The sequence below is a fragment of the Prionailurus bengalensis genome, chromosome E1, assembly GCF_016509475.1.
Source record: "Prionailurus bengalensis isolate Pbe53 chromosome E1, Fcat_Pben_1.1_paternal_pri, whole genome shotgun sequence".
NCBI classification, from domain to species: Eukaryota; Metazoa; Chordata; class Mammalia; order Carnivora; family Felidae; genus Prionailurus; species Prionailurus bengalensis.
The window spans coordinates 56103455-56130337 of record NC_057347.1 but is presented as its reverse complement, the minus strand read 5'-3'; the positions used below and the strand labels follow the sequence as shown (position 1 = coordinate 56130337).

Genomic DNA, 26883 nt, shown 5'->3' with positions numbered 1-26883 from the left:
ATGCTCTGTCTCTCTCTGTCTCTCAATAATAAATACACACTAAAAAAAATTTTTTTTAATTAAAAAAAAAGAGAGAAAGATTTCAGCATGACGTGAGGGACTCCACAGATCCAGGCTCCAATGAAATGGGTGAAAAGTGTAAAAAGACAACCATTTACAGTAGCTAGAAGTGGTCCGAAGGGTATACACAAATGATAAAATATCTTCAAGAAAAGCCACTAAAATCTGAGAAGGGTGTGTGGTATTTGAGCCCAAACTGCTCCCTCTCTCCCTACCCCCACTCCAGATCGGTGCAGCTGAGAACACAGGGCCCCTCTGCCCTCAGCTCCCTGTCACGGGGCTTTCTTCCAGGGAAGGGCAGGCCATCAGCATCTGTCACCCTGCACCAGCCACCTGTGGCTGAGGCTAAGTTCTGGGCAAGCGTGGCCAAGCGGTGGGGACTCCCTTCTGCTCAGCTCCCACTCACGGAATGGAGACTCTACCTTGAGCGTGACGTCACTGAGGATACAGAGGGCTTGGCTGTCCCTGTCCTGGCTTATACGGTGGTGGTTTCATGCCAGGAGGGGCAAGCTGAGAAGACCTGAGGCCTACTGTCTCCCATCTGTCACGTGCTCAACTCCTAAACAAGGGCATCACTCAGAGAGAGATGATCACACCATCGCCCCCCACCCCAGCTCCAGAGCCCCGGCTCAGAGATTTGGCCAGAGACGGAAGCAGGTTATAAACTGCATAGGTCCTGGGGTGCCCAGGTGGCTCAGTCGGTTAAGCGTCCGACCCTTGATCTCAGTTCAGGTCGTGATCTCAGCGTCATGAGTTGAAGCCTGCATTGGGCTCGATGCTGGGCACGGAGCTTACTAAAACAATAAAAAAACAAAACACACACACACACACACACACACACACACACACAACCTCTCAACCATACAGGTCTTAATCTCTTCCCACAGGAATTGGCTTTATTTGCAACAGAGGGTGGAGAAGTTCAAGCCTAAGGGCAACTGGGAGAAGATTGGTAGGTTTCATGAAGCTGTAGGTTCAAGAGTAAGCCAGCTAGTTTGCAGGAGAGAACCAGGGAAGGGGACAGGTGGCAGGAGCCCTCCTCAGTAGGAACACTAACCTCAGAGGAGTGAGGGGTCTGTAGAGCAATTTCTGCCCCAGGGCATTGTTGTAAACCCTAGAGCAATCAGATGGGGTTTGGTCAGGGAAAGAGGTGTAGAGTGCAGCCCAAACCGCCGCCAACCCAGGGTGACATGCCCCAAATCACACCTCCCTATGGGGAAACATCAAAGGCTTAACACTTTAGGGGAATTGGGGGTGGGAGTGGGGGGAGGCTTCCCTAAAATAAGCCAACCAGTCACTAAGCAAGCAAATAACAAACCTGGGATGGAGAACGGGGGTCCAGTACCCAGAGTTGCCACAGTACATTTAAGAAAATTTTTTTAATGTTTATTTTTGAAAGAGAGAGAGAGAGAGAGCGTGAACACGGGGGAGAGGCCAAGAGAGAGGGGGACACAGAGTCCGAAGCAGGCTCCAGGCTCCGAGCTGTCAGCCCAGAGCCCGACGCGGGGCGCGAACCCACGAACCGTGAGATCATGACCCGAGCCGGAGTCAGACGCTCAACCGACCGAGCCACCCAGGCGCCCTGCTAACAATATATTGTCTTAAATGTTCTGTTTTCAACAAAGACATATGAGACAAGCAAAGAAGCAGGAAAGCATGACTCTGCTTTCACTCTGGAAACAGACCGCAGCAGGAAGTGCCTTGTGAGGGGGGCCAGATGTTGGATTTCACCAAGGCGGAAAAGTAACCATGAGGACACGGGTCAAATTCAGAGGCAGATGTAGCAGGGTTAGGATGCAAAGGGTCTGCTCCACCGGGAACGATGAAGGGCTGTGCTGGCCTCAGAGGGGACAGTTTCAGAGGGTAACCAGATGGCAGGGAGACACGGAGATGACATGGGCCTCCCCTACCCAGCAGGGAGCCGGGAGGCAGCTGGAGGTAACCGAGGAGCGGAAAGCGGCTGGTGTAGACACCCCAGCTGGAGCTAAACGTGTAGCGGCTCAGATTGTGCAAGGGTCATAATCTTTCCTGCCTGGACAGAAAAGTCCAGGCTTTTCTGATGTGAGGGGTGGGGGTGCCTGGGTGGCTCAGTCGGTGAAGCGTCTGACTCATGATTTCAGCTCAGGTCATGATCTCACAGTTCGGGATCAAGCCCCACGTTGGGCTCCAGGCTGACCGTGCAGAGCTCGCTCGGGATTCTCTCTCTGTCCCTCCCCCGCTCACGCTCTCTCCCTCTCTCTCAAAATAAAGAAACTTTTAAAAGACAGGTGTAGGAGGTAGGCTGTACTGTTGACATGGATGGTGCGGGGCCAGCTCCCACACAGGAAGAGAGCACTCCTCCCCCACCCCTTAAGGCTGGAGTCCAGGCAGGTGGAACCTGGGCTGCGGTGAGGACCAAGTTTGTGGGCTTGAAGATGGAAGATTGGGAAAACAGTTGGCTTTGAATGACACTTTATTTTTTGATTTTTATTTTTTAAATTTTTTTTTCAACATTTATTTATTTTTGGGACAGAGAGAGACAGAGCATGAACAGGTGAGGGGCAGAGAGAGAGGGAGACACAGAATCGGAAACAGGCTCCAGGCTCTGAGCCATCAGCCCAGAGCCCGACGCGGGGCTCGAACTCACAGACCGCGAGATTGTGACCTGGCTGAAGTCGGACGCTTAACCGACTGCGCCACCCAGGCGCCCCTGAATGACACTTTAAATGAGATAGACCTAACAGATATCGGTATCTATGCCTATATACCTGTATCTATCTGTATCTATGCATCTGTATATATCATTCCATCCAAAACCCTGGAATTCACACTCTTTTCAAGGGCACACAGAACACATTAGGCCACAACACACTCAATAAATTCGAAACGACCAAAAATTTAAAAAAAAATTAAAAAAAGAAATTAATAGTGATTCCCTTTCTCGCCGTAAAGGAGGAGAGGCATTTACTGAAAGCAAGGGTGAGTGCGTGCTTGGTGGGCTGAGAGAGAGGGCCTGAGGTCTCCTTAACCACCGCGGGAAGAGAAGTAACATCCACAGGGATTCTGATGGCCGAAAACCACAAAGACCGAAATGAAAGCCCTGAAACCCTCGATTGATTCCATGTAGCGCCCGGTCAAGGCGGTAGCGAGGTGCAGCTCGCTCGCAGGCAGTCTTGGAACACAGGCAAGAACCTCCGCTTTGCGAGTGCCCTCCGGTGACCCTGGCGTGGCCCACAGAGGAGGTGAGAGATCAGAGCCCGAATGACCCATTCCTGTCCACAGGCGCAGGCCCCGGGAAGCTTCTCGGGAAGCTTTGTAGTGCACACCTGTTGCTACACCAGATTTGCTCCCACGTGGGAAGAAAAGGGGAGGGCGGATCGTCCCTGGGAGAGAGAGGGTCCCTCTCATCCCTGAAGCTCTTCACAGCGGGGGGGCCAGAGGACCTCACAGTCTGGGGGGAGGGGGGGCGGGCTAAGGCCCTGGACGCTGCCTGCTGGAGAGTATACCCCCCACCTACGGGCCAGGGCTGCCCCGCCCTTGTAGGTGACGCCCTCCCTGGTGACTCCTTGTCACACCTTTCAGGTGGTCCCTCTGCCGCCCGAGAGCTCCAGGCTGGCCTGGGTTTGGAAAAAGAACGCTATGCGATTGACGACCCTGGCTGCCCCGGACGGTCACCAAATGAGGGGAAGAAACGTCTCAACTACCCCCGCCCCCACTCCCATCAGACGCCCTACCCACCTGGTCCCCTTCACCTCCATCCCACACAGGGTCTGCTCCTCCGTCCTGGCAAACCGCCTCCCCCCCCCCACACCATTGTGTCCGCACTTCTGGAAGGACCCGAGGTGCCAGGGCCTGACCGACAGCTCAGGAGGGTCCTTCCGAGGTGAGCCTCCCGGCCGCCGTCTCCCCGGCGTCTGGTATCCGGAAACCGCGGGGGGCGGGGAGGGGCAGAGAGCGCGCAGTGCGCGGCCCACCCGGCAGGTGGCGGCGTCTCCCCGCGGCCCGCCCCCCTCGCGGGCTCCCCGGACCGCGCGCGCCTGCCCTTGACCGCGGCGGGAGGCTTCCCGGCTCAAACCCCGGCTCGCCCGGGTGCCCGCTTCGGGACAGACGGCAGCGCCGGAGGGGCGCGGGCAAGCTCCGAGCGCCGGGGGGCAACACGCCCGCCCCCGAGGGTGCGGCGCGCCGGGGCAGGAGGGGCGCGGCGGGGAGGCGCCGCGGGGGCAGGAGGGGGGCAGGGCTGGTGGGGCTGGGCGGCCGCCTCCCGGAGTCCCGCCCGGCCCTCCCGGGCCTCTCCCCACCGCCCGGGACGGCGGCGGACGGGGCGCCCGCGGGTGAGGGCTGCATGGGGCCCCCGCGCGGCCCGCTCTGCTGGCTGCTGTTCCTGCTCACGGCTGCCTGCTCGGGGATCCTCCTCGCTCTGTACTCCTCGGCGGTGGGGCCCTACCCGGGGCCCCGGTCTGGAGCCAGGTAGGGGCTACGGCGCGGTCCGACCGGAAAGGCGCAGGGGACGCGCGGGGCGCCCAGCCCGGGCCCCATCAGTTCGCGCGCCGCGTTGGCCTCCCCGGGGTCGGGGGCCCTTTGTCCCCGGAGCCTCCACCCGGGCGCCCAACCTCCGCTGTCGGGGTCCGAGAAGGACCTCGCACCTTGAGCACCGGCCACTGGCTCCCGAAAGCCTTGTGGGTTAGTTCCCTCCGGATTCCCTGATTAGAAACACTTTCTATTGTCCAGACTTGGAGTCAGATAAAAACAGCCCCGTTTTTGTCGGGAACTCTCCCTCGCTAACGGCCCACTTCTCCGACTCTGCTTTGGGGGAAGGGACCCAAGTCGCGGTTCCAACTTCGCCGGGATCCTCAGCTCGCCTGTGGCGGGTCGCCTTTCCCGCTCGCTCCGTCCCCGCCCTCCCCGCGCCGGGCTGCCTTCTGTCCCCCGCGCGCCGTTTGCTCTGTTACTACTTTTGATAGGCGCCGTCTGGGCGCGATCCCGCGAAGCGGCGCACTCCCCCGGGAACACGGGCAGCTTGTGGGCTGCATCCAAGTTCCTCTCCTTGAGCCTTCTCCTGGCTCCACTGCCTCGCGCTCGCCCGGCGCACCTTCCTTGCACTCACGCCCCGCGAGGGTAACCCTTCGAGCCTGTGTTGGGTAGGTGATAGTGCCAGTTACTGAAGAAGCCTCAAAAGGACTTGGTTTTACGTCTGGGAGGCGGATCGAGCTGTGCCCCGTGTCCGGATTAGGCGGGCCGCAAGCCCCCCCCCCCAGTCTCGCCGACCGGCCTCTGCGCCCAGGCTTTCCCTTCCAGAGCGCGTTTTTACCACCTGCGCTTTCCTCACCAAACCTCGCTCCGGGCATAATGGGATGAAAGCAAAGTCGGTATCTGGTCTCGGGAAAACAAGGTCAAAAGGCAGCTGAAGTTGCGAAACAATAGAAAACACGTGCAACCCATTAGGAGCCCCGTCCCTTTAGAACAAAGGGTGACCTGAAGTTACTTAATCTCCCGGGAGCCCGAAATTGCATAAGGCCAGGCGCTGAAGGAGAGAATCCTTTGTGAATTTTATGTGAAAGATGTTTTGAAACACGTTTAAGCACCCTTTGAAAGTTGTCTAATAAACTTTAAATATGAGGTTGTCCAACATCCATTATGTCTCAACAAAGTTTTTAAAGGTCTTTACGCCCCAGGCCGGGGGGGGGGGGGGGGGTGGTGCAGGGCCTCGCTACAGGAGATGGATGTTTAGTGCCAGGAGAGGCTGGGTGGGAAGCCGGATGGTACCGGGAAGGCGGGGGCGGGCTGCGTGAGCTCCCCAGCTGGGGTGGGAAAGCAGGCGGCCTGGCCAGAGAGCCCTGTAGGGAAGGGTGCTGGGACCCCGTCTTACTGAATCTGAGGCCGGGCTCTCATTGCAACCCGGGAATTTACCCTTGGCGGAGGAATCTGGGTCAGCAGTTTCCGGGCGTCAGGATATCTAGACTTACTTAAAAAACAAAACAAAACAAAACTGTGTTATGGGGGGCGGGGCCGATGGTGAGAACAGAGGCTTCCAGTTACCTGCATCATTTGGGCGTTTTGTTTTTTTAAGTTTATGGATTTATTTTTGAGAGAGGGAAAGGGAGAGCCAAAGAGCATGGGGGCGGGGGAGGGGCAGAGAGAGAGAGTGAGGGAGACAGAATCCCAAGCAGGCTCCGAGCTGTCAGCACACAGCCCGATGCAGAGCTCCAGCGCACGAACCATGAGATCATGACCTGAGCCGAAGTCAGCCTCTTAACCGACTGGGCCACCCAGGCGCCCCTGTTCTATTTTATTAATTACTGCTGTGAATCTCTTACTGTGCCCAACTTATAAATTAAACTTTATCATACATACATGGATGTGGAGGAAAAACCACAGTGCGTACAGATCCATATGCACACAGTCTGTATGGAGTTCGGTACTTGCCATGGCCTCAAGCATCTGCTGGGGGTCTTGGAAATACATCCCCCGGGATAGGGAAGGACCACTGTACAAGGTCGTTATTTCTCATCAGGTCAGGAAAACATCCGGGAGGGGCATATGTGGGCTGACCCCCTCCCTCACTCCTCCCAGGCCCTCCAGACAGGTATCTAGAAGCCCTTGGATTCCTAAGAAGGAGGGGCTGGGAGAAATCACTGAGTACTGGGGGGGGAGGAGGGGTGCTCTAGAGATGAGCAGGCCTCCCTGAGTTTGGGGTGTTCAGAGCAGCAAAACAGAATAGGGGACTCCCCCCGGGGGGGGGGGTCTCACTGCCCCTGAGAGCTGGGTACTGTGTCCCCGGTCCTTCTTCAAAGAGGGTCCTGTCCTGCTGAGGACAGGAACTACAGGTTGGGGTGTGGGGGCAGGTGGCCATCAGAGGGGGAGAGAGAAGCATGGGGGAAGGGATCATGCCTGCTCTTTCTGGCCTGGCCCTCCTGGGTCTGTGGAAACCTGAAGTGAGGCAGGTCACAAGCTCCCAGGCAGCTCAGCTGGGGAGGCACCTTAGAAGCAAGTAACAAAAGGCCTTTTGTTTCCTTGCAAACTGCCGGCCAAAATCCTCCCCACCTGCTCCTCCGTGGGTTGGGGAGGAGGCAGGAGTCTGGGGAAAGCCCGACACCCATTTGCATAGGCAGAGGCCCCTATTCCTTCTGTCTGCTCTCTTCCCTGATGCTGGGGTCGCCTGGGAGGTGGGAGTAGGGATGGGGCAGTAGCTTCAGCTCCTGCCCTCCCTCCCCGAGGGACACTGTCACAGAGGTTACCACTCCTTCCTTTAGCTAATACTCAGAGGACGCTTTTTGTATGAGATACTACAGATTCTCTGTCCGAATCCTGCCAACGATTGGATATGGGATATGATTGTTAGTCACATCACTATGATTATATGTGCCGTACAGATGCAGAGAGTTCGGAGAAATTAGGTAACTTCCTTAGATCGTGGGATACAAACCTAGGGCATGAGGCTTCAGACCCCATGCCTGCCATCGGGAGCCGTAGGGCAGGAGCCCGGCGGCAGGACAACCCACCCCAAGGTGAAGGGGGACCATGTAACCCCTGCCTCCGGGGCCTTGGCGGGGAGGTCCGTCTGACGGCGGGCGGGGGCCGGCAAGCTTTCCTATTTTCGTGCTTTACCCACCATCTCACTGTTCGGTATTTCTGCTGTATTTCTGCCGCTTGCCGTGGGATTTCTTCATTTCTGGGGTTTATAGAGCTGAGCCAAACATGATCATGTGACAATAATTTTGTTTCCAGAGAGAGCGAGATGGGCAAAAATCAGAGCCTAGGAGGATCAAAGGAGTGGCACCTTTGACCCTGACAGACCTTGTCAGCCTCTGGAGCTGAGTCCAACCCTGATTTACTTCTGCTTCTCCCCCAGGAACGCCACATGGTCTGGAACATTCTTTGGACGCGAGGTGTCAAACGCCGGGACGAGAAAGGTAAAACTTAGGTCAGCTATTCTGCCAGTTTTGAGCATCCTCGAGTTAGCAGGGAGGAGGTGAAAAAGAAAAGCAAACGAGAACATTCTCGGAAGGCTGCTGGGGGAGAGCACTCTGGAACAGCCAAACCGTGAACCTTCGAGCTGAGCGAGCAGCCAGACCTGACCACGAGGGTTCCCTGTACCACAGCAGCAGAGAAGGGGTGCAGCCAGGCGAAAAGTTTTGGGGAAATCATGTGATTTATCTTTATTTTATTATTTTTTAAATTTATTTTTATTTTTATTTATTTTTTTAATGTTTATTTATTTTTGAGAGAGACAGAGACAGAATGGAAGTGGGTTAGGGGCAGAGAGAGAGGGAGACACAGAATACCAAACAGGCTCCAGGCTCTGAGCTGTCAGCACAGAGCCTGACGCGGGGCTCGAACTCACGAGCCGTGAGATCCTGACCTGAGCCGAAGTTGGACGCTCAACCGACTGAGCCACCCAGGCACCCCAATTTTATTTTTGATTTTTTAAAATTTACATCCCAATTAGTGAGCCTATAGTGCAACAATGATTTCCGGAGTAGATTCCTTAGTGCCCCTTACCCATTTAGCCCATCTCCCCTCCCACAACCCCTCCAGCAACCCTCAGTTTGTTCTCCATATTTATGAGTCTCTTCTGTTTGGTCCCCCTCCCTGTTTTTATATTCCTTTTGTTTCCCTTACCTTATGTTCACCTGATTTGTCTCTTAATTTTTTTTAATTTTTAAATGTTTTTATTATTGAGAGAGCATGAGCAGGGGAGAAGCAGAGAGAGAGAGGGAGACCCAGAATCCGAAGCAGGCTCCAGGCTCTGAGCTGTCAGCACAGAGCCCAATGCAGAGCTTGAACCCACGAACTGTGAGATCATGACCTGAGCCGAAGTCGGATGCTTAACTGACTGAGCCACCCAGGCACCCCAGTTTTGTCTCTTAAAGTCCTCATATGAGTGAAGTCATATGATATTTGTCTTTCTCTAATTTCACTTAGCATAATAGCCTCCAGTTCCATCCGCGTAGTTGCAGATGGCAAGATTTCATTCTTTTTGATGGCCAAGTAATACTCTGTTGTGCATATATATATATATATATATATATATATATACACATCACATCTTTATCCATTCATCCATTGATGGACATTTGGGCTCTTTCCATACTTTGGCTATTGTTGATGGTGCTACTATAAACATGGGGGTGCATGTGTCCCTTCGAAACAGCACACCTGTATCCCGTGGATAAATGCCTAGTGGTGCAATTGCTGGGTCGTAGGGTAGTTCTGTTTTTAGTTTTTTGAGGAACCTCCATACTGTTTTCCAGAGTGGCTGCACCAGCTTGCATTCCCAACGTGATTTATCTTTAAAAAGGCCTGTGAATTTGACATCCTACTCAAAATGTCTTTTTTTTTTTTAAGATTTTATTTTTAAGTAATCTCTGCACCCCATGTGGGGCTCGAACTCACAACCCCAAGGTCCAGAGTCGCAGGCTCTACCAACTGAGCCAGACAGGTGCCCCTCAAAATGTCTTTTTTACTATAAAAGTCACATTTAAACTCCTCGACCTGGAGTAAACAAGCAAACCCTGGGAAGATGCTCCAAGCTTGCCCAGGGCAGGGTTCGAGAAGCTTCTAGGCCCGGCTCCATAAGGAATGGTCAGCGTTAACTGTGGGCTGCAGCACTTCACCCACATTCTCTCACTTAAGCTGCACGGCAACTCTGTCATGTAGCTCTTACGGGCGAACGCACGAGGCCCCGAGAGGTCAGGTACCTTGCTCAGGGTCCCCCTGGGAGAATAGGCGGTACTGGAATTTGAGCCTCTGCTTTGACCCCAGAGCGTGTCCTCTGAGCCGCTGAGGAATACAGCCTTGCCCCGCTCTGTGTGCTGTGGCCCAGCAGGACCATGACTGTTGTTCTGGATCGATTCGGGTTTAAGAGGTGTTTTCAATGTCCTAGAGCCCGAACTCGGACTTGTTAGCCAAGGCCTCAGGGAAAGAAATTTCTCATGTCAAACATAGTGAACAGCTGAGCTGTTCAGGCACAAAGCAGGTAGCCCTGGGCAGGTGGCGGTGGGGGGGGGGGGGTCCCCATCCCCATCTTAAGGACAGAGGCGGGGGTAGACACTTGGCCTGCGGGCTGAAGACAAACCCCAAGCATCTTCTGGGTGCTTATGGTTCATCTTTAAGTTTCCCAACGTTCTTTCCACCTTGAGCTGCTTGATGCTCATTGTCATATCCCCGCCTGTTTTAAAAAAGGATTTGGGGTGACTTTTGAATACACATAACAAGACAAACCTATAAATAGAATAAAATGAAGAAATGGCCGCAGGAAAAATAAAGGTAGGAGAATAAGACAACGTCATGTAGATAAGTGCAGGAAAAATGTGCCACAAGGTGTAAGGGACGGGCCATGTATCTAGCTCTGAGCTTCCTGGCGGCCACAGTGAAGAAGGAAATTTGCCATTGTGTCCATCCATGAGATAATAGCAAGCCCACTTCCCAAGTGAAGCACAGCCCTTCCTGATATAAAGACCTGAAGAGTTTTCTCCTGGCATCTCTTAAAGAAGGCCCTGGAACACAGCCCAAAGAGAAGCTGAATAGTAGTGAAATCAGTACAGTCAGTCCGGCTACAATGCTTGGTTTGAAAACGTGAATTTGTTCCAGGAAGGTTGGTTATCTTAGGAAACAGTTTGAGCACTAACACAAATTTTGTGTTTGCTTCGGGGTGATTTGTCCTTGGGAGTGCTGAGGTTAAATGCAGAAAACCACACGCCACCACAGGGAGCCACGGAGGAATCCGCAAAATACACACACATGCGCCCCTCCAGATAGGCACCTCGTTGAGTGTGTTATAACTCTCTTCCCACTACTTCACGGTAACAGGCTGCCACCCTTCTGATGCCCGCTTAACATGAGCAAACGTTAGGTCACACGTTTAATAGAAGTAGTAGATTTTAACCGCTGGACGCGTGAAACTGTGCTTCCGTCTGTTAGGCCCCACCCCCTTGTGTTTTATGCATCACAAAGCATCACAAAGCTTTTGAGTGCTGCACCACTAATCCCACTTTCCCAAAAGTCCTGGGGTTTCGATTGCACAGTTTTGCACAGCGTGGTAGGTTTTTGCCGTCCATAGGGCACCTTATAGCAGAAGCGACCGACCGTACAGCATCAAACCAGCAACCTAACAAAGAGCCCCCTTCGGTGGGAAGGGTAGCCCCACCCAGGCCCAGGCTGTGCAGGATTCTGACACGGGGGGTTGCAGGCAGATGGGGTTGGAACCTGTTGAGTACTTTACCCTCCCTCGAGGTCCCTGTGTGCCGAGGCACTGCCTAACTATCCTAGGGCTTCTGAAAGAAATGGGCACAAACCGGAGGTAGGGGCGGGGGGTGGGGGGCTAAAACAAGAGAAATTGATTCTCTCACAGTTCTGAACCCCGAAAGTCCGAAATCAAGGGGTCGGCAGAGCCACCTTCCTGAAAGTTCTAGGGAAGAATCCTTCCTTGCCTCTTCCGGTTTCTGTGGCCTGTGGTCACATCACTCCAGTCTCTGTGTCTGTTTTCACACGGCTATGTAAGGACACCAGTCATTGGATTAGGGCCCACCCTGAGCCAATATGACGTCACCCTGATTAACCACATCTGCAAAGACCCTATTCCCAAATAAGGTCACGTTCTAAGATTCTAGGCAGACAGAATTGGGGGTGGGGGGGGGGCACTGTTCAGGTACCACCTGGAAGGAAATGATGGTAACCATCCCGGCAGCCCGTTGCCCACGAATCTTACAGTGAGGACTGCCAGAGCTAGGATTTGGGTCCCGGCTGCTGGATTCCAAGGCCCAGGCTGGCACTCTTCCGCTCAAGGGCAGACGGGTCTTAACCCATTTTGTGGGGAAACGCCCCAAAGTTTCTCTAAGTGTGAAGTGAAGGGGTAGGACGCCAGAGCCATCAGGCCCTGGAGACGTGGCATCCAGGAGAGAAAGGGCCGGGCAGGGCAGATCCAGAAAGCTCTCTGGCCCTCGCCACACCGCTGTGCCACACAGGTCAGCTCAGCTGGCGGGTCTGGGGGTGAACCAGGGCTGGAGGGGAAGGACGGCTCTTCCCTCCCAACCTTCCTGCGGGCTCTGCAGGCTCCTGGGAAGGCGCCCGCCCCACAGAGCCCGCGCTGCCGACACCCGCTCTCTCTGGCCATCCAGAAGCACCCCCACTTCCGGGCCCTGTTCAATCTCTCCACTCCAGTGCTGCTCTCGGGGGGCCTCTTCGCTCAGGAGCTCTGGGACAGCCTGAGCCACTACAAAGCCCCCTATGGCTGGCAGGGGCTCTCCTTCCAAGGTAACCGGCAGCCGCTGCTTCTCCCCAGCCCTCTGGCCCCAGTGAACCCCCTCCTCTGGGGCAGACCCTGACCTCATAGCAACCCCCCCACCCTACCCCGTGCCCCTCTCTTCCCAGGAAGGTCTCAGGGCTCACCCCCCCCCACCCCGTTGTATGACTCCCCCCATATCTGCCACCCCCTGCAAGCACCACGGGGTCAGGGAGAGGGGCTTGGCTGCACCTGCCAGCCAGCTCTCCCCTTCTGGCGCTGGCACCAAGGTCCACGGTGGCCGAGAACGGGCTCTGGGACCTCAGCCTGCCGACGGTTCCTGCTGTGGGAAACTGCCCAGAGGCCCCCCCTCCCCGTTCAATCTGCACCCCACCCCTGTGTGCCTCAGATTATTTTATTGTGCCATACAGTCTTGAGAGAACTAGTTCAAGGTCTTGAGATGACTTAAGGGTACAGCCAGATCCTCTCCCCACCCCGCGCCCAGTTCAGCCCACGGTCCCACTGACCTTTTGCCCTCCCTGCACCCCCCCTCCACCCTTTGTGCCCTGGTGTCAGACCTCTGGCAGATGGGGTGCCAGGAGCATTCTTGGGGAGGCTCCAACATGACATCCCTCCTCTGAGCGCCCCACCTTGTCTGGCACCCACAGCCATCAACTCCACCCTGAGCCTCCTGAATGACTCCGAGAGCTCCAAGCTGTTTGCCGCCTCCGGGAAGCCGCTTCCAAACTGCGTTCGCTGTGCAGTGGTGGGGAATGGAGGCATTCTGAATGGTTCCCGCCAGGGTCTGAACATCGATGCCCACGACTACGTCTTCAGGTGTGCGGGCCGGGAGCCAGGGGGGCGGTGGGAGAGGAGCTGGAAAGAGGGCCAGCCCCGGGGCAGCCCCGGCCTCGGACGGCAGCGAGACAAGCGGGCCCGGACAAAGGCAGATACGCAGACAGACTCTGAAGATGGAGTGTGGGTGCCGCACGCCAGTGGGGAGGGAGCTGCCACGGCCGGATGTGCCCATTTCACAGGCATCCCTTGAGGTCTGGAGGGGTGGGTATGGGGCTGGCGACCCCCACTGGTGGCGCCCTGGGCGGAGGGCATGGTCTGCACAGAGACCTGGGGACAGACGCAGCAGATCCAAGTACGAACACGGCATCGTGTGACCATGAGGAAGCTGACGGGCCTCTGTTTGGACCAGACTCAATGGCGCTGTGATCAAAGGCTTCGAGAAGGATGTGGGCACCAAGACCTCCTTCTATGGTTTCACTGTGAACACAATGAAGAACTCCCTCATCTCCTACGGGAACCTCGGCTTCACGTCTGTGCCACAAGGCCAGGTGAGGCTTCTGACGGGCGTGCAAGGCCATGGACAGTCAGCGCCACTGTTCCCAGAGCCCCTCCATGGGGCAAACCATGGCCCCAGCCCAGGAGATGGAGAGGTTGCACCAGGATCCTGGGTGCACGTGTCGGGGCCAGTGAGGAGGGGGATCTGGACAGGGACACCCATAGTTTCAGGCAGCACAGGACTCCTCTGGAGTAGAGCACGAATGGCTAGTGTTTACTGAAAGCTTGTGGGGTGCCAGGCACCGTACGTGGGCCCGTCAGTCCCATTTTCCTGGTGAGGAGACTGAGGCCGGGTGCCCTTCATTCAGCAAGGTGGCAGCAGGGCCAGGCTTCGAAAAGCTGCCCTCCAGAATGTCCTTCTGTGAGGGAGGCTGGGTTCAAAGGGCTCCAGCAGTGAGCAGCTTGCCCAGCAAGGGCGGGCGGGGAGCCAGAACTTGAGACTGCTCACTGCCTCCAGCTCCTCAGCCACGCCCATTTTCGGGAACACTGCCCCTCCCTCAAGAGCCGTCAGGGTGACACCTAAAGAGGGGAGATCCCAGGATAAGGTTGAGTTTCTAGAAGCTTCCTCCTCGGAGCAGGAAATTCAGGAGTCTCTTAGCCACAGCAGGACCTCTCTTCACTCATGGTAAAATGAAATGAAGCAGCTTTGTGATGTGGCCACACCACCTGTAGGAATGATTCATCCCTGTGTTGACAAATTACCCCAGACTTAGTAGCTTTAAACAGCAAACATTTATTGTCTTATAGTTTCAGTGGGTCAGGAATTCGGGAACAGCCTAGTAGACTGGTTTTGGCTCAGGATCTCAGGTGTTTGCCGGGATCAGTCAGTCGGGGCACCCTGGGTGGCTCAGTTGGTTAAACGTCTGACTTCGGCGCAGGTCATGATCTCACGGTTCATGGGTTCGAGTCCCGCGTTGGGTTCTGAGCTGACAGCGCAGAGCCCGCTTGGGATTCTCTCTCCCTCTCTGAAGATAAATAAACTTTAAAAAAAAAATTGAGGCAGGAATCGAGACGGCCTCTCTCTAGGCTCCTAGAGTGTTCTCAGGTCATGGCAGCTAACTTCACCCAGAGTGGTCCCAGGGACCTTTTATGGCCTAGTCTCCAAGATCACCCCCCAGCATCGCTTCTGCTGCTTTCTATTCATTAGTCACGAGGTTGAGAGGGGGGATTACAGGCAGAGAAGAGAAATTCTCCCATCAGGACGGGTAGAGGGCTGTCCAATCTGAGCAGGATGTGGTCTTGTTCGGGCAGGGGTGGGGAGTGGCGAGGGGGGCTGGCTCAGTGTCTCTGTTGCCCCAACAGGACCTGCGCTATATCTTCATCCCCTCTGACATCCGTGACTATGTGATGCTGAGATCGGCCATTCTGGGTGTGCCTGTCCCTGAGGGCCCTGACAAAGGGGACAGGTGAGCCGCCAAATGAGTGCAGGGTGTGGTAGTGCTGGGATCATCCCCCTGCTTGCTCCCTGGGCCCACCGTCAGGTAGGGAGAGTGGGTGAGGGCAGCAAGGAAGTCCCCAAGAATCCAAGAGGGTGTTGGGCCATTAGGCTCTTTTGTCCTCCCCATGGAAAAGCCCAGGTGACCCTGCTGGTCCCCAGGAACCCGCCTGAAGGGCCACCCTGGCTGCTCAGCTTCGGGCTGCTGTCCCCATCACCCACGCAGCCCCCCCCAGCCCGCGGCACTGACTGGGCCCGTCCTCTCCTGGCTCTGCTGTCCTGCTGAGCACACTGTGTCTGGAAACTGAGGGCGGGGGGATGGTGTCCACGCCACTTGCCCTGGTGGGCAGCCTCCTAGCGCTGTGCCCGTGAAACGGGAGAGCAGGTGACATGGGTCCAGTGTCCTGCAGAGAACAAAGGACGCTCTGTCTTTTCTCCCCGACCTTCCTGGGCAGCAGGCCTGTGTCCAGCTCTTTTGAACCATGTCCCGGCCTCAGCTGAACCTTCTCCCTGTGGCGCGGGGACAATTCCTTGTCCCAGAGTCAAGTCCTTAGAAACCCATGCCATCTCTGCAGCCGCCAAGTCCAGCCCTCCTACCCCCAACACGTCACCCACCCCCAAAAGAGCAGCTTCTGAGGTCCTTAGGGGTTAAGCCCCCAAAGGCCCCGCCCCCGCCCGGGTGCCACCCAACAATCGCTCATGATGCGGCACCCGGTCACGAGTGGGCTTTGTGACACGGGCGGGACCGGGCTCTTGGGGGGGCCGGCTCAGGGACATCGGTCGGGTGGTCACGAGCCTCCCCAACACCAATGAGCTCCCCCTCCCACACCCCCAGTCCGTCCCCTACCCAGTCCCCCTCCCAGTCCCGGTCCAACCATGTCACCCCCACCAACCAGCAGGCCTACTCCAGCTCCGGCGGCTCCGCCCCGTCTCCGTCCCCCACCCGGGGGTCGTCCTCCCGCCCCCCCTCTCACCCTCCCACTCCAACTGCCTCCCAGCCCTCTTCCCGGGCTTCCTCCCTGACCCCCAGCCCTCACGTCCAACATGTGCCCCGAGGGGCTTCCCAGACCCCCACTCCGCCCACCTCCAAGTCTCCTTCCCAGTCCGGCCTGAAGTCCGTCTCTCGAAACTCTTCCCAGACCCCTCCCGTGCCTGTGGCCAGGTCCCCCTCCCGCAGCCCGGCCACCTCGGCCTCCTACATCGGGCCGGTGCGGGGCATCCCCTCCGACATCGCCCCCTACGTGCCCCGCTTCCTGAAGGAGCCCCCCTTCTTCCAGCCCCCCACCGTGCCCCTGCCCCAGAACCAGTGCTTCCCCTGCGCCTTCCCCTGCCCGCCCCGCGGCTGCGAGCGCCCTCGGGTGCCCGAGTCCCTCTACTTCCCCCTGCTGCCCCCTCCTCCCCACCACCCCCGGGTCAGCTGCTCCTACCCGACCCCGCCGGCCCTGTTCACGCCCCCCTCCTCGCTCTCCTACTCCCCGCCCCCCGAGGTCCTGGTGAGCGGGAAGCCACACGTGGTGCCCACCGTGCTGCCGGCCACCTTCTACACGCCCTTCTCCCGCTACTACACCCAGCCCCGCCCGTACCGCGGGCACCGCCGCGGGCCCAGCGCCTCCCCCCTCCGCCTGCTCCCCCACTCGCCCTACGACGGCTCGGGCCGCTCCGCCCACTTCTTTCACCGGTCCTAGGCCTCAGACCTATTTCGGACCAGAGGCCTCTGCCGGGAAATTCAAGCTGCTACATCCACACTTCATCGGCTACCTGAGGGAGAGGTAGGTGGGGGGGGGGGGGGGGGGCGGGGGTGCGGGCGCACGAAGAACGGCTCCCCTTCCAGCCCCCCTGCACGCCCGCCCCCCGATTGCTGCAGGCCCTGTATGGCCCGCTCCCTGTAATCTCCCCGGAGAGCTAACCTGGACGAGGCCCAGCCCGAGGCGACCGTGGGGATCAGCCTGGGGGGCAGCAGTGGCCTGATCTCCTTCCCTCCCTCAGTCCCTCTCCCCCTGCCTGTGGTTTCTCATGGTGGGGGGGGGGCAGTCACTTGCCCCCCTCTCTGGAGACATTCTGGTTGTCACTAGGTACGGGCCGCTAGCCAGTAGAGACCAGGGACGCCGTTGAGCATCATACGATGCGCAGGGCGTCCCTGCAACAAACGACTTGGCCCTAAACGTCAGTAGGGCCGTGGTCGAGAGGCCTGCTGTAGCCCCCAGGCTGGCGCCACAGAGAGCGGGTGAAGGACGGCGGGTGGGTCTGGGGAGGCCAGCTGGAGGCGGTGGCGAGAGCCCCACTCCACAGAGGAAGAAACCAGCTCAGAGAGGCTACGTGGCTGGTCTGGCAGAGTTCAGATGTGAATCCAAGGCTGAGGTCAGGCCTCACTTCCGGACTCTGCGAGTGTGTGCCCCCCCCCCCGGGGGCGGGTTCATGCGCCATCTCACTGGTGACTCCTGTCCCCAGACGTGGGTGCCCTGTCCCTCATGTCCCACATAAGGGGTTCCGGCTTGGCGGAATGTGGGGAAGCCTGGGGGTAGGGCTCAGGCTGACTAAACAGGCCACTTGTGCCCGACCCGCTGTGGTTCCCTAGCCCCCCCGGGGAAGGCAGGGTGCTGCAGAGAGGAGAGGGGACTTAGGCTGGGTTCAGGCTTCCAGAGCGGGAAGGATGGTCCCTGTGGTGCTTCCGCACGGGCCTGTTCCTTTCTCACCCCCCCCCCCCCCGCCCCCGGTGAACCAGACTTTTGCATCTGGTTCGTTTGGGGTTTTCCTAAACGGGGAACGGATTGCACTACAAGGGCCAGGACGTCCTCACCGGCTTTCCAGCCCGTGTGACTCGGTAGCCGGGAAGCCAAAGGGCACAACCATCAAGTGAGCGAGACCTAATCCTCTCTCTCTCTCGTTTTGATGGCTCTTTTGGCCTCCAGGTTTCTGAAATCAAAGTTGATGAACACAAATTTTGGAGACCTATATATGCCGAGCACTGGGGCCCTCATGCTGCTGACAGCTCTGCACACCTGTGACCAGGTAACAGGAGCAGAGGACAAGCGTGGGTGGGACCTAAGCCTGGGACTCCGCCTGTATCTTGTGGGGAAGGGATTCCCCAGGTTCAAGGGCAAGCTGGTCTCTGGAAGGGGCGGGAGGGAGGGGGACGGCCGAGCTACCTCCACATTGGCTGTTCGAGGGTCCTTTCCAGAACAGCTGGCGGGGGGGGGGGCAGCCTTGCCTTCCTCCGGCAGCCACCTGTCCCAGCACTTCTGGGCTTCACCCTCTCTTCCCCGGCTGCCGTTCCCTATGACACCCAAGGCGCGCGTTACCAGATTGTTCTTGCGGAACCAAAATCTTCTCCACGGAAGTGGCAGGGACGCATCCTTTCATGAGTACATTCTAGAACTGAGCTGACAGCAGAGTCGGCCTTCCGCACGCAACCTTTGAAATCACTGCAGATGTCCCCAGTGCAGTGTTGCCCACAGGAGCCACATGGAGGCAGCCGGGAAACAGTCTGCAGTCACCCACACTTAACGCCAGCACGGGAACCGGAGTCCCCTCTCTTCGGTGCCCCACACCTCTTCCCTGTTGTACAGCAGCTGTCTCTTGACTACGTTCCCATCAGACTGGGACAGGAGTAGTGATGGGCTTTTGCCTCCGTCTTGGGCTTCACCACGGAGATGATGGCTTTGCCCAGACATCATGGACCAGGGTTTCAAACCCAGCCTGGCCACTCAGTGGCTTGTGACTGAAGACCTGTTCGCTTCCCTGTTTGTTTAAGTTTATTATTTTGAGAGGGAGGGGAGGAGCAGAGAGAGAGGGAGAGTCCCAACCACCAGGCTTGGTGCTGTCGGTGCGGAGCCTGACACAGGGCCCGATCTGACAGCGAGATCACGACCTGAGCAGAAATCAAGAGTCGGGACGCCTAACCGACTGAGCCACCCAGGCGCTCCCCGCTCATTTGTGACATGAAGATAGTACCTAAGATTATTGTGGGGCTGAGGAGACACGTCCAAGAGCCCAAGTGCCTGACGCTGGCGTGAGCTCGAACTGCTGTTTACCTGTGTCTTCAGCGTGGCATCTAAGAAGGGGGGTCGGGGGTGTGTGTGCTGTGCTTTTCTGTGCTTTTCTGTAATCTTATCACTTCACAGGTTTGTCTGCACCTAGCTCAGTGAACGCTAACTCAGGGGCCATCCTTGTCTAGGTTAGTGCCTATGGATTCATCACCAGCAACTACTGGAAATTTTCTGACCACTATTTTGAGCGAATAAAGAAGCCACTGATCTTCTACGTCAACCACGACCTGTCCCTGGAAGCCACCTTGTGGAAGGACCTGCACAAGGCCGGCATCCTCCGACTGTACCAGCGCTGACCCTCAAGTACCCAAGCCCTCTGTTCCCGCAGCTGTGGCCCTGTGGCCCTGACTCCCCACGTGGCCAGAGCTGCCTTATCTTTTCAGTCTGAGAAGGGCTCCAGCTCCCCTCCGCCCACCCCTTCGTCTCTAGAGGGCATGGAGAAGTGGATTCGGGACTGTCACTGAAGCGTGTTCACTGCGGGACACTTGTTCTTGGTTCCTCCAAGAAGACTCCCTCCCTCCTGGGTCTGAGCCCCACATTCCGACCCTGGTGAAGGGAAGACCGCTCTGCTGGGCATTTTACAACGAAAGGTAACACAAGAGGGGACTGTGACCCTCCCCAGCAAAGGGCAAGCATACTCAGGAGCGAAGGATCTTCAAAGCCAGCCAGCAGCTGGCACTGGGCGACTTGAAGATGCTGGCCGACCAGCAGCAGCCAGGCGCGCACACGCTCCCCCCAGCCGCACCCTCCCACCAGTGTGTCCAGCCGACTCCAAAGCAGTTGGACTCCAAGACACCTACACCACCTGAGGACGCAACCAACTTCCTTCTGCCCCGCGATGCAATCAGAACGCAAGAGGCAGAATGTATTCTGAAACTGGTTAATTGCATAAATGATAGATGACCACTTCTGTCTTTTTTGTCTGTCGGGGGGACCGGGGCAGGACACCGTGGAGGGCTTGGCATGCAGATCAGAGAATCCAAGAACCATGGGCATGTCCTGGTATTGACAGGGGCCCACCACACAGAAGGCTTGCCTGCCCAAGGGAAGTCCCACTGGAGAGCGATCACTGCCTTGCCACTAGCACATCAGGTAATGAGCCCTCAGCTTCACATCTTGGCTTTACCAATTACATGGGCTTCTACGGAAGGTAAGGTCTCAACTCAGCTGGTGATCACCGTATAGCCCTTCAGCCTTGGGTTTACTGGCCTGATGCCTAATAACCTGGCAGTCTCATCTGCTGTATCAGGCAACGCTGGGGGCGATGGGGGGGCAGTCTCCCCAGGGCCGGCTGGCAAGAGCCTTCCCGACATGGCACTGATCGCCACTGGCCGATCCACCAACAGCCAGGAGCGGGCCTCTGGCTCTGTGGTTTTGGAAGGTAGATCCTATCAGCACATTTAACGAGAGGGATGAACCAACACTGGAATCAAAATTCTACTTTAGAAATTCAGACAGGGTTAAAAGAACAGAGACTGGGCTTTCATGAGTGAGGCAGCTACTTGAAACCATAGCTGATGCTAGAGAACAGTTTAGATTGGAAGGGAGGGGTGAACAGTTCAGAACAGCGGGAGGCCAAGGCCTCTCGCCACTTTAGCTTGGCAACAAACTGTCCCTTGGTCTCCAGGATAGCACAGTACGGAGTATGTTTCTCTGGATAGAATACATGGTCCAGAAAGAATACCATCAAATGTGGGACCCATGGTACAGAGTCAGTCCATCCTGGGGTCTGACACAATGACCTTTACTAGTAAAGAAACACGACTACCTTGATAAGCTGGCACAGCCCAAGCTAGGACTCCTGACCCCCTTGTGTCCGTAACACTTTGTCCCTAGCCCCTTCACATCTGCAGCTATCAGAACATTCTGTCAGTCTGTCAGATGCGAGAAGTGCTAAGGTTGTGTGGGTGGCCACCCATTAAGAGGGACAGAAAATCGACTTGGGGGGAAACTTAGCAAACAAAACATCCAACTGCATCCTGTGTTAACTGTTAACCCTACTTAATGGTATTCTCTGAAACTTTCACTTCTACAAGAACACTGTTAGCTGAGCACTGAGTAAAAGCCCGTAACGTGGGTCTCAATGTGGAATCCATCACAAAGCCCGTTTTTAAACACTTTTATTTGTACTTCAAAATTTAAGCCCAAGACAGAACTTCACAGGAAATCCACCCTGATGAAACGTTCTTCCGAGGCTGAACACCTGCATCCCCTCAGTTTCCTCGAACAGAACGTGTACACGTTAACCGCCTTCCGTCCACCGCCGCCGCATTCTCGCCAATGAGCGAATTTTAGCTATGCCCTGATTTGACCAACTGCCAAATATTTTCCGGGATAAAGTCACTCACAGCCTTTGGCTGCTTTTTGGAGACGAAGTCCAAACAACTCTGAAGTCGCTCTCCTTTGGCGGGGGGCAGGGGGGAATTGCTTCACAGGCATTAGTAACTGGCACAGAACTTGGCATCACTGGGGAGAGAACCTGCAAGACCAAAGGAGAATCATTCAATACAACAGCCAACCAGGTGACTCAAGACTGAGGGCTACATTTAAAGACCCTAATTTAGGGGCGCCTGGGTGGCTCAGTCGGTTAAGCGTCCGACTTCAGCCAGGTCACGATCTCGCGGTCCGGGAGTTCGAGCCCCGCGTCGGGCTCTGGGCTGATGGCCCAGAGCCTGGAGCCTGCTTCCAATTCTGTGTCTCCCTCTCTCTCTGCCCCTCCCCCATTCATGCTCTGTCTCTCTCTGTCTCAAAAACAAATAAATGTTTAAAAAAAAAAAAATTAAAAAAAAAAAATAAATAAAAAAATAAAGACGCTAATTTAGAGAAGAAAAGGCAATGGTAGCCGCAGTCGTTCTAGCCAAGCATTAGGCCCACACTGTTGAAGGCACCATCGGTGCAGGCCGGTGCGGTTCCCAGGGGACTCGACACTGCAGCGTGCCCTGGGGAGCTGATGCTCAAAGGGAACAGTGTCTGGCAATGGCCAGTCTGGAGACACTCACATCTGACCCTCTTCTGGAGGTCAGACCTGGGGTCAGACCTAAATGCCTATGCAAGTCCCGTGGAGCAGTCACATCCACTCAGCTCAGCGGCAACCGTAACGCAAGAAGCGGGTTTCCCCACTCGCTAACACATCCTTTTACTGGGTTTTACTGGGTTTTACTTCCAGGCTGTAAGCTGCTGGGGCCAGTTTTCAGGCTTATTAAATCCCACCCCAAATCTAGCCTCCTTGGTGACTGAACAAATATGTGACCTTAAAGAGCCCACACATACCTCCCAATTTGAACAGAAAAAGGCCACGTGCCCACTTCAAGCCTGGCATTTCAACGGGAACAGCGCCAGACACCGTCCCGGCCCAGCACCGCTCTGCTACTTGCTTGCTCACGTGCCAGCCAACCCGGCCCTCTGCCACCCGAGGCGGCTCTCGCCAATCACGTCGCGCAGACATGACCACACGATCGGCGTGAGCCCTGCGGAAAGCTCCCGGCTGCTGGAAACAAAGCACCCGGAAACCTGATAGCCCTGCCGGTGTCAGGACGGCCCTTCTCTCCTGAACGTCAGGATGCGGTGCCGAGGGGGTCACGGTCCTCGCACATTCACACCGCCACAGCTGGCAGACTTTCTACATTCCCGTCTGTTTCAAAGAGTGCTTTCATTGCCTTAAAATGTGTGACAAGCACTCTTTCATACCCCAGTTAAGAACATGACCCCAAACTGGGCTGCTTGCCCATTTCTGGCACCTCCTCTAGCCTGTACCGTCAGAACCATTAATCAAGGGGCCTAGAGCGTGACAAGGCAGCTGCACTGTCGGTTTTCAAGTTGCAGAGGGACAATGCATAGGGTCTTGGCCGGGTAGACACAGTTCCCTCTGGAGTCCATTCAGTTTGATCCCTGATAAAGCCTGAACTTTTTTTAAGTTTTTTACTTATTTTTAAGAAAGAGAGAGTGCAAACGGGGAGGGGCAGAGAGATGGAGAATCTCGAGCGCACACTACACCGTCCGGGCAGAGCTCGACACGGGGCTTGAGCTCATGAACCAGGAGATCATGACCTGAACCCAAGTCAAGAGTCGGAGGCTTAACCGAAAGAGCCATCCAGGCACCCCAAGCCTGAACTTTTAAGAGCACAGAGACAAACCCCAAAGCCTCAGAATAGATGGGTTTCCCCTCAGCCAAGGTTTTCAGACAGGGATAACTAACCATCATAGGCTTGCGGGGCTTAGAAAAACAAAGAAACACTACAAAGCAACAGGGGAAGAATCATTTCACTTACTTGAGGCGAAGCAGTCCCGTACTCACACGCTGCGGACATCTAGCAAAGAAAACAGACCTGTGTTACCATCTCCCTGCCGCTCAGCACAATCCTAAGCCCAGGGCAGGAGCGGCAAAACCAAACATGCCAGCCGCGTCTGTTCACAAGATCTCTCCTTAACACACACCAGAAAGCCTCTTCAGACACGTCGCCGCCGGCAGCTACTTCTGGAGGGTCCTTTTTCAGCCTCAGAAACCGAGGCTGGGACTGTACCTGGCGAGGAGAAATTGCAAGAGAAAAACCTGCTGAAGATACACACGGGTACTCTCAAGCAGCTCACTTTCAAATCAGACCTGAATTTTCCAGAAAGCCAACCTGGGAAACTGAGTTTCAGACATCCACATTCCACACAGGCCTTTCTTTGCCTTCAGACAGGGATAACTTTACATCATCACGGACTCAGCTCCCACCAGCCAGCCAGTTACAGCGCAGGCAGATTCTTCTTCCCCTACCAAATTCTGCTCTACGTCCCTCATGAAGTATGCTCAAACTTGTGTATTAACTTTCCGTCAAAGGTAAAAACTGTTGACACCTAGTGCCCAGCATCCCAGATCTGACTCAATGACACTTCCTGCCCGTTACTTTTAATTTTTTTCTAATGTTTATTTTTGAAAGAGAGAGAGAGAGAGAGAGAGAGAGAGAGAGAGAGAGCGAGCACAAACAGGGGAGGGGCACAGGGAGAGGGAGACACAGAATTCGAAGCAGGCTCCAAGGGCCTCAAACCCACGAGCCGGGAGATCATGACCTGTGCCTAAGTGGATACTCAACCAACTGAGCCCCCCAGGTGCCCCCCTGCCCTTTCAAAGACAGGTTCTACCAGAGCAAAAGTGCCTGAGAACGGAGTATGGGGTTTATCTGTCGGTAAAATGCTCCAGACAGTGCGGTTACTTCTTCCAGGAAGCCCGTTCAAGGCCAACTGTACAAAGGGGACCTGCTGCCAAGAGGCAACATGACACAAGGTCATTTCTCCTTCGCTCACCTATGCGTATGAAAAGGATCCACAGAGCAAGATCAGTTTTTTAAGTAGAGGATTATAGATCTGCCCCAAGAGCTACTTAAAAATAGCCAGGGCTATAATCTTGCTGCAATAAAAATCCCTGAGCTAAAAGTAGATCAGATTGTCTAATTTCTCCCATACAACTGTTCTTGAAACAGCCACACAATTCTTGGGCTCACTCCAGGGCCACGCACACCCGTGGCTGGAGGTGTACATTTAAACACTTTGCAGGTAGTTCGGAGGTATAGCCAGGTCTGGAAAGCAGGAACACTGTCTGACAAAGAGATAAAGCTCTGGTGGGATTATCTCACAACAGCCTGAGACTAGAGCCTGCATCTTTCAAATTCATCTAATACAAGGTTTCATCAACCTCAGCTCTGAGGTTCTGGGGAGATAGTCTTTGTCGTGGGGGGCGGTCTTGGGCATTGCAGGATACTAAGCAGCATCCATTAGATCCCATTAGCATCCTCCACCCCCCAGCAGAGAACCACTGGTCTAACCGCCCCCACCCCCTCCACCAACTGGTCTAATCGGACCTCAATAATTCTTCAATGAGACTGAAAAATGGTTTTAGCACCCCCACACAATTTGCCCTATTTTTATGGTTCTTTAAAAACAAAACAACAATAAATAACAGCTATGTAACTCTAAGCCTCAGTTTCTTTACTCAGTAGCAAAGGAGAAAATAACTACTGCACATAAGACTTGTTAGAAATTGTTTGGTGGGAGAATGTTTGGGAAGGAGCCTAGCAGGGTTCCACACCACTTCCCTTACCCAGGCGGTAACAATCCTGGGAGGCTCGCATCCCTGAAATCTAACAGATGGGACACTAAAGGGACCCTAACTTATGCAATTCTGGCAAAGAGCTAAAAAGACTTATTTCCATTAATAGAAATTTCATCACAAAAACCCTTACACTCAATGGTTTTCACCGGGGCGTCTGGATGGCTCAGTCGGTTAAGCATCCGACTTTGGCTGAGATCATGAGCTCCCGGTTTGTGAGTTCCAGCCCCTAGCCACGTGTTGGGCTCTGCGCCGACAGCTCTGAGCCCGCTTCAGATTCTGTCTCCCTCTCTCTCTGTCCCTCCCCTGCTCATGCTCTCAAATTAAATGATTAAAAAAAACAAAACAAAACCCCAAACCTGGGGTGCCTGGGTGGCTCAGTCAGTTAAGCATCAGACTTCGGCTCAGCTCATGGTCTCACGCACGGTTCATGGGTTCGAGCCCTATGGCAGGCTCTGTGCTGACCGCTGGAGGCCTGGAGCCTGCCTCAGATTCTGTGTCTCCCTCTCCCCCTTCCCCTGCTCACGCTCCCTCTCAAAATTAAACACACATTAAAAAATAAATAAACCCCAGAACTTTAAATCATCTATAAGAGAAACACGGACAACCTATTTCATCCTAACAGAAGCAACGTTAAGACGTTCTCAAGATTGGTTATTTAAAAAGCTGAGCCTCAAGGCATCAGAAGTCTTCAGAAAAGATGTCCTTTCACACAAGGATAACTTTGAATCACGCACAAGTATTTCTAAATCCCACCCCCCACCGCAACCAACACCCATTTCCTGAGTCTCTCTTGCACCCCAGTATGCAGCAACCATTTTAGTTCCAAACAGTGACACCTAGTGGCCCCAAATTACACCGGCACAGACCCTACTCATTTCCGGATTCTGGGTCCATTTTTCTCACCCTAACTGGATTTATGCGTCGACGTGTTCATAAAATTAAACTTAAAATCAGAACACGGGGTGAGGCGGCCGAACGTGACAGGCCTGCACATCATCTCGACTTTCTCACTTCTGGTGACCACCCAGGTCCTGCCGGCACCCATTCTTACCCGTTTCAGGGCTCCATCCGTCGCTTTTAAACTTCAACCTGCAGGTCTGCTGCTCGCGGTCTCCGCAGACGACGAAGAAAAGCCTGTGGGGAAGGGAAAAGTGAGCATGGACGGTTCGTTGTAAACTTACGACTTTCCAAAATCTGCAATCCCACTTATAACTGTAGGATGGAATAAAAACTACGGAATGGGGCCGTTCACAAGACCCTCCAGGAGGAAGTACTCGGGTGCCCTCTCCCGGGGCGGCCCTGGGAGACCCGCAGGGCCGGCACGCGGTGGCTGTGCGGCTCACCGGGCTGCGCAGGCTGGAAGAACCTCCCTGAAAAATAAAGGCTCCAAAAAAGGGCTTGAGCTCTCTCCCACCAACCGTTAACACTCGAACCATTCAGAAAGCGTTCTTTCACCCAGTATCTCAACTAACCCCAACCACGGTAGACGCGACGCCGGTTTATCGTGGCCTCTGAAGAAAGAGGGGGGCCAAGTGAACCAGCGTCGGGTCAAGGAAGACCCCATTTCCCGACCACCGCAGCCTTACCAGCACCAAACACCCGAGACTGCTCGTCGCGTTCGGGCCAGACAGAGGCCGCCATGACTCCCCGCCACGCGGCCTGCTTCGACGAGAAGGCGGAACCGCGCCTGCGCGCAAGT

The 26883-nt window shown here is 55.5% G+C and overlaps 1 protein-coding gene, 1 long non-coding RNA gene and 1 other non-coding gene across 5 annotated transcripts; 1 reads left to right on the top strand and 2 right to left on the bottom strand.

The window, feature by feature from the left end:
• Window positions 1-4293: 4293 nt before the first annotated feature.
• ST6GALNAC2 (ST6 N-acetylgalactosaminide alpha-2,6-sialyltransferase 2) lies at window positions 4294-19999 on the top strand. Of its 2 annotated transcripts, none has more exons than XM_043585655.1 (9): window positions 4294-4506; window positions 7889-7949; window positions 12117-12291; window positions 12928-13096; window positions 13467-13605; window positions 14915-15018; window positions 16733-16816; window positions 17957-18056; window positions 19169-19285. In XM_043585655.1, the coding sequence occupies exons 1-9, from the start codon at window positions 4382-4384 to the stop codon at window positions 19190-19192; spliced, it is 981 nt and encodes a 326-aa protein (XP_043441590.1). In that variant the 5' UTR covers window positions 4294-4381; the 3' UTR covers window positions 19193-19285. The 2 variants fall into 2 exon arrangements, with proteins under 2 accessions (XP_043441590.1, XP_043441588.1); XM_043585653.1 differs by having other exon boundaries at window positions 4308-4506; window positions 19222-19999.
• On the bottom strand, window positions 9118-26883 carry LOC122486127. 2 transcript variants are annotated; one of them, XR_006298019.1, is made up of 7 exons: window positions 26771-26883; window positions 26236-26318; window positions 23528-23613; window positions 23362-23400; window positions 21277-21572; window positions 19315-19320; window positions 9118-9129 (listed from the first exon to the last, which is right to left on the bottom strand). It is a non-coding gene; the product is annotated as an uncharacterized LOC122486127 (long non-coding RNA). The 2 variants fall into 2 exon arrangements; XR_006298018.1 differs by lacking the exons at window positions 9118-9129; window positions 19315-19320 and having other exon boundaries at window positions 21198-21572.
• LOC122486217 lies at window positions 23724-23803 on the bottom strand. The gene has a single exon (XR_006298067.1). It is a non-coding gene; the product is annotated as a small nucleolar RNA R38 (small nucleolar RNA).

Excerpts from the sequence above, each read along its gene's own strand:
- ST6GALNAC2 (XM_043585653.1), top strand. The coding sequence starts at position 4,382 with ATGGGGCCCCCGCGCGGCCCGCTCTGCTGGCTGCTGTTCCTGCTCACG. Across the intron at positions 4,507-7,888 it reads GGGCCCCGGTCTGGAGCCAG|GAACGCCACATGGTCTGGAA; the intron begins GTAGGGGCTACG and ends CTTCTCCCCCAG. Across the intron at positions 7,950-12,116 it reads CAAACGCCGGGACGAGAAAG|AGCCCGCGCTGCCGACACCC; the intron begins GTAAAACTTAGG and ends CCCGCCCCACAG.